The sequence below is a fragment of the Orycteropus afer genome, unplaced genomic scaffold (assembly GCF_000298275.1).
Source record: "Orycteropus afer afer isolate SDZICR_OR568_19922 unplaced genomic scaffold, OryAfe1.0 scaffold00088, whole genome shotgun sequence".
In the NCBI taxonomy this organism is placed as follows: Eukaryota; Metazoa; Chordata; class Mammalia; order Tubulidentata; family Orycteropodidae; genus Orycteropus; species Orycteropus afer.
This window is the reverse complement of record NW_006921675.1, coordinates 10173688-10181641: the sequence shown is the minus strand read 5'-3', so window position 1 is coordinate 10181641 and position 7954 is coordinate 10173688. Positions and strand designations below refer to the sequence as shown.

The 7954-nt window shown below is 36.9% G+C and overlaps 1 protein-coding gene across 1 annotated transcript in view; it reads right to left on the bottom strand.

Annotated features, from left to right (window-relative positions):
* Positions 1-6346: 6346 nt before the first annotated feature.
* Positions 6347-7954, bottom strand: part of PCNX1 (pecanex 1) — a 210724-nt gene continuing 209116 nt past the window's right edge. The window contains exon 36 of the mRNA XM_007942339.1: positions 6347-6487. Coding sequence (XP_007940530.1) covers positions 6347-6487 — 141 coding nt within the window. The remainder of the gene's footprint in view (positions 6488-7954) is intronic.

The window sequence follows — 7954 nt, the reverse complement described above, 5'->3', positions numbered from 1 at the left end:
ACATACTCAACACGTTAGTGCCCACCCCGACATACGCAACACATTAGTACCCACCCCCGACATACGCAACACATTAGTGCCCACTCCAGACATATACAACACGTTAATGCCCACCCCCGACATACTCAACACATTAGTGCTCACCTCTGACATAGGCAACACGTTAGTGCCCACCCCCGACATACACAACACGTTAGTGCCCACTCTAGACATACGCAACACGTTAGTGCCCACCCCCGACATACGCAACGTTAGTGCCCATCCCGGGCATACTCAACACGTTAGTGCCCACCCCTGACATACTCAACATGTTAGTGCCCACCCCCAACATACTCAACATGTAAGTGGCCACCCCTGATGTACTCAACATGTTAGTGCTCACCCCTGACATACTCAACATGTTAGTGTTTGACTGATTTTGACGACCATAATTTGGATGTTCTCTCCTTTTGTTACATTGTTAATTCAATGTGAAATCAAATGCACATACATTCTTATCATCCTACATTTTTTTTTTTTACCTCATATTAATATGGCACATTCAGATGATATAAACAACCTTTCTACCAAGGAAATGTCGAAAATACCCTTTTAATAAGAAATATGTACACATCTGATTATGAGCAGAATCACGTATAGTCCAAAGCTTTTGTTTAAGATTATTTCAGAAACAAGTATAGGTTTTGACACTATGACATGCAGAGCATAATATAGAATACTCTAATTTTTCTTAGTTTGACAAAAATGGACAGAGGTAAAATGAATAAAATTTATTTCCTCAGTGTTTTTTACACTGTCAATACTGTATTTTTGATGCAATGCGTTTTTTTTGGGAAAAAAATCTCAGCTTTTATTTTCTATTTTAAACAACGACAATATTTACAAGCTGTTGAGAATAACAGACTCTCAGACACACACACACACACACACACGCGTGCGCACTCTCTCATGAGTACATGTATCCTTTATCTCTGGTATGTAACTGAATGCTGGTAGAGGCAATGAATACTTCTTAGAGCCCATGATCAGAAACGGTCAACTCACTTTCCTTCCTCACACCTCCCTTCCTAGAATCCTTTCCGATATCCCTCCTTCCATTTCCTCATGCAGAGCTCATAGCCAGGCTTATATAAGGTTAAGGTCATCAATTTTTACAACGCAGTTTTTACTTAAAACTATAAGCTTTTAATAAGCATAAGCAGACACGGTTTCCCTCCACTTCTATCATTTTGGTTGCAGAATCAAGCTCTGTATATAAAAAATCTTGCACAGACCACAAGGACACTAAATCCAGGAGTCATCTGGAGCGGCCATCTCATTCCTATGACTGCTTTGAATTCTGGGGTATCGCTTCATATGCACAAATAACAGCAAGGAATTCATTGTCATCACAGTGTTAGGAACCTCTGCCCCCCCCACTGTGGCTCTACTGGCTCACAACTATCAGGTACAGAGCTGAGGCATACGAAGAAAAGGTACAACTCCATGTACTAGGTATAGAAGTCTCAGAACAAAGTTTTCATACAGCCTCGTGGTGACAGAATCTCTGATTCCCCCACAGAATGTTATGTTGCTTCCATAAGATGGCAGATAATGAAGTTCAGTTCACAAATAAAAGTTATTACCTTAATTCAGGAAGAGTACGTGGTTTACTAGGCAATAAAGAGAAATTCTCACATAGTTCTTGACAGCTGACTCCAGCGAGGTGATTCAAAGCATAGAAACTGAGACTGCATTCATAACCTACTGGATCTGCCTGTATACTTCATTCTTTACGATCAAAGTTCTTACCTCAACACGTAGGAAGTTTAAAATGAGAAGGCTTGGGTGGATATCAACCAGATTTTTAAAAAAAGAGAAATGAAAAAAAAAAAACCGGGCTGTTTTTTTAATAATAAAGATATATACTGTTGTTCTTATTTGCCGTTGAGTCAGACCCGAGTCATAGCAACCCCTCCTTGGGTTTCCGAGGTGCTATCACAAGGAAGGTGCTCTGACAGCATAGTGCCTAAGGCACTTGACTGCTAACCAGAAGGCTGATGGTTCAAACCCATCAGCCACTCTTCGGAAAGAAGGTTGGTTCCGTAGTGATACCGTATCAGTAGTGATACTTCTGTAGAAGTAGTTCCGTAGTAGGGTCCGACTCGACAGCAATGAGTTTGGTTTTTAGTTTGCTATCCAGACAAAGCAATTTTACATGAATATACCACAATATAAAAAAGAATTAGGCTGAATACTGAGGACTTAAAAACACAGCCAGGGCTTTGTCTAATACTCATGAAAAAGTATTAAAAATAAATACAAAACTAATCAACAGTCTGAGTATAGTCTGTGGTGGTTGCTAGGTGCCACTGAGTCAGCAGTTACTAGTGAATAGAGCCCTGATGACAAACTTGAAGCTGTGAACAGAAAGGGTTTGAATTCACCTAGTGGCTCTGCAGAAGAAAGAGCTGGCAATCTGTTCCCACAAAGACTGCAGCCTAGGAAACCACATGGGGCAGTTCCACTCTCTAAGGCCCTCATGAGTTGAAATCAACTCAACGGCACCTAACAATAACTAGTAAATATAAACTCAAAGAATTCTCATACAAAACTACTAATTACCTTTTTCTCAAGTCACATATTTATTTAGGAGGAAAAAATGCCTGAATGTTAGCTAAAAGGAATAGACTATTTTAGACACTGGGCAAATTATAAAGACCCAACTCTGGGCAAATGATTAAATGTAGTGACCCACCAAATGAAACGTTTCTAAGTAGAGGCAAACGCAAAGTGCTAGTTATTAAGGATAAATTACCCTTGTTTAGAGGACTTTAAAAAATATTTTTGATGAGATGGAAAAATAAACCAGTCTAAGGAAAAATAAAAAAACACATCTCCTTAATGAGCTATAATTTCCTACATAAAAGCTCTTATTTTCATTGCTTGACATTTGGTATACAGAATAACATTCCATGTATCTCACTGAGAATAAAAATATTGTCTACTTCTGTTTCAAAGGTCAGAAGAAGTATCTCATCAGATATACTTGAAATATTTTTAAAAATATTTAAAATTTAATGGATTTTTTTACCCTCTAGTAATGGAAATCAAAGTAGACAGAACAATAATTAAGTTTGTTCACTAATTTCCTGAAAAGCACTTAACTTACTTTTATCTTAAAAAATAGCCTCATCACCTACTCTCAACTCTTTAAATATAAATATTTTCTATTAATCTAGTTTCTTAGAAAAATTAATGTTCTTTAGCAAAAGGTCATCATTTAAAGTTTTATCAAGTATTGAAAGTGGTGTAAAAAGAAGACTCACAACCAAGTTATAAACTGGGAGATTAACAAAAATTAATACTGTCATAATTTGGAGCTATGAAATTTTTTGCCACTAAATAGAAGAAAAAAGAAAAAAAGCTAAGAACGTATAACTCATTCCAGGACTGGCCTTTTCTCAAAAATAAATTTCTAAAAAATATTTATTTTAAAGAAAATAAGTAAAAAGCTGGTGTTTCAGTTACATAGTTTTGCTCTCATATTATGGAATTCTGAAAGTTTTGGCAATTATGAAAGAAAGTGAAAATCTGAAATGCAAAATATGTAAAAGATATGAATGTGTGTTGGAGTCTTACACATCAGTGAACAAGGCTAAGCAGCAAATCAAAACAGCTCACTATTCTCAAAAAGGACAGAGAGATATGTATGACTGATTTAATGAAAATGTATATACCTTTAGGTGGAATAATTTAGGTCAAATTATTCTGAAGACATGAATCGTTCTTCTAATCATCACTGTTACCTCTGATGTAGTTACTAGAACCATGCAGTATTTTCAAAAGACTGTGAGTTTTAGACTTATAAAATAAGAACAGGTCTTAGGGTTCCTAATTCAGGAATTCAGTAGTTGAAGGGCTAGAGGATAAAACATCCAACTCATTTTGAGAAAAATATCTGTTGTTCCTCAAGATCAAGAACTGGTATTTGCTGATATGAAATCCAGTCTTGCAAAGTTTGCAATCACTTTTTAGAGTGTGTGATGTTCTCCTTTTTTTTTTTTTTTTGGCTAAGAATAAAAGTAATTGTAAGCCCTTCTGATCAAATCATCTTAAGTTCAGGGATGTTTTCTGTGTGGGAGAATAACCTTATCTTCCCTGTAAGAGGAAATGCTGTTGAGTTCATCTACTCACCACAGCAATGGCCATGGAAGGACCAGATTCATTTCAGAAAGGTTAGTAAGCAGCAGGAGGTTTTTTAAATTATACATATATTCACACATATAAATACATGTGTAAATACATACATGTATACCTGTCTATCAATATCAAATACTCTGTCTCAGGGAAAAAAGGGACATTAAACTTGAATGGCATACTGCAGATTTGTCAATAGGAGACAATTACAGACTTAATATAATGACAGTATCAGGAAAACACATTATTAAAATGGTCAATTTAGGAAGACTGTACAAAGGTTCAGTCAATCATTTGACAATGTGCAGTTTTTAAATAGTAAATTTTACTAAGAGTGAATGAAGTCTACGGAAAAGTCAACATTAGACACCCTGGGCACTGAATTACCATAAAACTTTAAAATTTGAAAAAGGAAAATTAATAGGTTTTGGAGTAGAAACACAGTCAGATATTAAGTAGTAGCTATTTACTTCCTTAGTTTTCGTTCCTCTAGTGTAACAACATGCTGTACTCTGAGATCGATGTCAGCACCTCCCGTCACCTCCTCCAAAGTTACTTTCAACCTGTGCTGTCTAACACAGTAGCCACCTGCCCCATGTGGCCACTGAGTACTTGAAATATGGTCAGTGGCCACATGTGGAAATAGTAATATTCTGGATAGACCTGGCTAAATAACACGTATTACAAAAAGCGTTATCCCCTGCTCCTTGTTTCTTTCCCTTCATGGGGGTAGAATGATGGCTGCTCCTAAATGCTCAGATGGAGTTTCACACCAAAAGGAAAAAATTTCTTAAGGATTTTAAAAAAAAAATGTTAAAGTTGCAAATTAAATCTTAAGTTGCTGTTCCCATCTAACCCAACTGTAAATCTGAGTTACATATTTCCCTGAATACACAGTTGAAAAACCAATGAAATTTATGTTATGAGACAACATGTGAATTAAGTCAATTTCACAGTTATAAATATATGCAATTACAACTTCACACTATAAATTACAGGAAACAAAATTCAAGTAATAGAAAAAGAAGGGGGAGAGGTGAAGTTATTAAAGAGGGATATAACAGTAAGAATCGCACCATTTGGATAATTTTGTCTGAAAACATTTCCCACTTGATTAACTGAACAGCATGTGAGTAACTCCAAGAGCTGAGAACTCTTACGGTAAAAGGCAATCCTTTCTTTAAATTCATCTTCTCCTTCTTTGAAAAGCAAATGTATTTTCTTTGACCCTGGCAGAGCCTGTTCCCCAAGTGGAGAGAAGCAGAGCCCGTAGGGGCGCAGAACGCTGCGTCTGAATGGGGGTGCAACATGGACACAAGGGCTGGCAGCAGTGTTCACAGGACCAACTCACTGGCGACTGGCTCCAGGAAATGTCAGCGGTGAAGCTACACAGATCTTGAGGTTTATTATTCACTATAAAAAAAACCACCAACGGCCTGGCAGAAGGCACAGGCCACACACAGAAGAATGAGCAGCGCAGGTCCTGCTACCTACCTTCATAAGGAAAGGGAAGGGGCTAATCCCAAAGGCAATTTCAATAATGGTATTTTATTGTTATATATAAATAAATGTTCTGAGCAATCTCAGACTTTAGTGCATTGCTGTAAAAAATTAGTGCAGTTTTTCATTAAAGATTTTAGCGATCAAGGAATAAGATAAATCTATGTCTGTTCATAGTTTCTTTCACTGTACATTTAACTCTCATACTGCTAAATGTCAAACTGAAGGTTTGTACACTGGTCTGTGTTCAAAAATTAAGGTAAATGGATTTCATGTTCTATGACAAAACATGGCAATTGTTTTTGGCAAAGAAATTAGAAAAATATGAGATCACAGTTTAGAAACGAAGAAGTCTGTTGATTTAAAGCAATAGGCAATGCATAGAAAAAACTTTTCTTAAGGATGTGTTTTAACAGAACTTTATCCTTCATGCAAAATGTTTTCTTGGTAGCTAACTTAAAAAAATACTGGAGCTTTATTTGAGGATGGAGACAGTGATGGAAGTCAGGGTGAAGCATGAAGGAGAGAGCTTAACCAAGCCTGCTCATTCTCAAGTCTCTCCCACAGTGGATCAAAGTGATGCCCGCAGCCATCTTCTGCGTCCTCCTCTCTTTCTCCAACGTCTTGGAATTGAGAGGGAAAAGAAATGTAGTTATAAAACACTGGCTCACACTTCAGCTCCAAGTTCTAGTACCCCAGTTTCAATTACAGTCACGTATTTATCATCAATCTGGACCAGAAGTACTGTCTTGTCAATGTGGGATCTAGTACCTGGATCTCTGCTGCAAGGCACCCATCGGTGAATCACCTAATAATTTAGAATAAAACAAGAAGTCAGGGGCTGAGACCTTCCACAGAGAGTCACAAACTCTTTTATCTCACTTAAGGTTAGCAAGAGACCCAAGGAACCATGACTGGAAGATTGAGCCTTATTGATTCCAACAGTACTTTTAAATCAAACTTGCCAGAGGTATAAATGTAAGCTAAAACCTGTTGAAAAGTTTATGGAAAATTAGATGAGCAAGATGAATAGCTGGTGGGAGAGAGGTTGGCGACTTACTCTCGTAAAGTCAGAATAGATTTATACGGTACAGGTAGAGCAAAACAGAGTCTCCGAGGTATAAAATCTGACATTCATTCTAATAAGTCTACTGACTTCAGAATATATTCATCATTATTATAAAAAGGTAATATCAAAATATATAAAATCATTATTTACACTTAGATATGGTTTTACTTGCCTTGCAAAATCCCTTCATTTCCTGTTAGAAAAGTATACATATTTAAAGTGAACATGTAAAAAAAAAAAATTCCTCATAGGCATCTATAGATAATGTTGTACCTTTTATACACCAAAGAGTCCTTATTTAGACAATGGGGGAAAAGATAAGGTGGGGGTAGGGAAGGAAAAATCTTGATAACATTGATTCTAAAAGAATTATCTAAGAGAGTATTTGCTAGGTGCATATAGTGAGAAGTAACCTTTACTGGTTCCTTCCATGCCATTTCCATAGCCTCTTCTCTTTTGGATTCTCCCATTGTTTTAATACCAATTTGGGAGCACATCTTTGAGTGTCAGGCATTTCTAAAGGGTTTAGGGCATTTCTGAGATGACAGAAATGTTCTGCTCTGTCCAATATGGCAGCCACATATGGCTAGTGGGTCTAAGGAACTTAATTGTAAATTTTATTTAAATTACATTTAAATTGCTACATGGAGCTAGTAGCTACCATACTGGACAACCCAGGTTTAGGGACTCAAACCCAGTTGCCTCTAATTTCAAAAATCAATCACTTGTGCATGGTAGCACAATGCCATAAGATACTTGATAATGTTTACATTTTTTTTTCTGTAAGATCGAATACTTGAGAACTTATGGGAACCTAATCACCCTCTCTTCCAGGTAGAATGAGGTTAAAAAAAAATAAAAAAGGGAAATCAAGGACTCTATCAAATTCTGGTTTCAATAAAAGTAACAGTGATTTGTGAAGAATGGTTCTTCCTTTAACAAAGCGAGTCAACTGAGCATAACCACCTATCTTATATGAAAGGCTAATATGCATCATATTAGGAGCTCTGGTGGTGTAGTGCCTAAGGCATCTGAATGCTAACCACATGGCTGGCAGTTCAAACCCACCAGACACTCCTCAGAAGGAAGATTGGTCGATCCATTTCCGTAGTGATACTACTTTGGAAACCCAAGGAGGAGTTGCTATGAGTCAGTTCTGACTCAATGGCATTGAGTTTGGTTTGGCTTGGATTATATGCATCATGA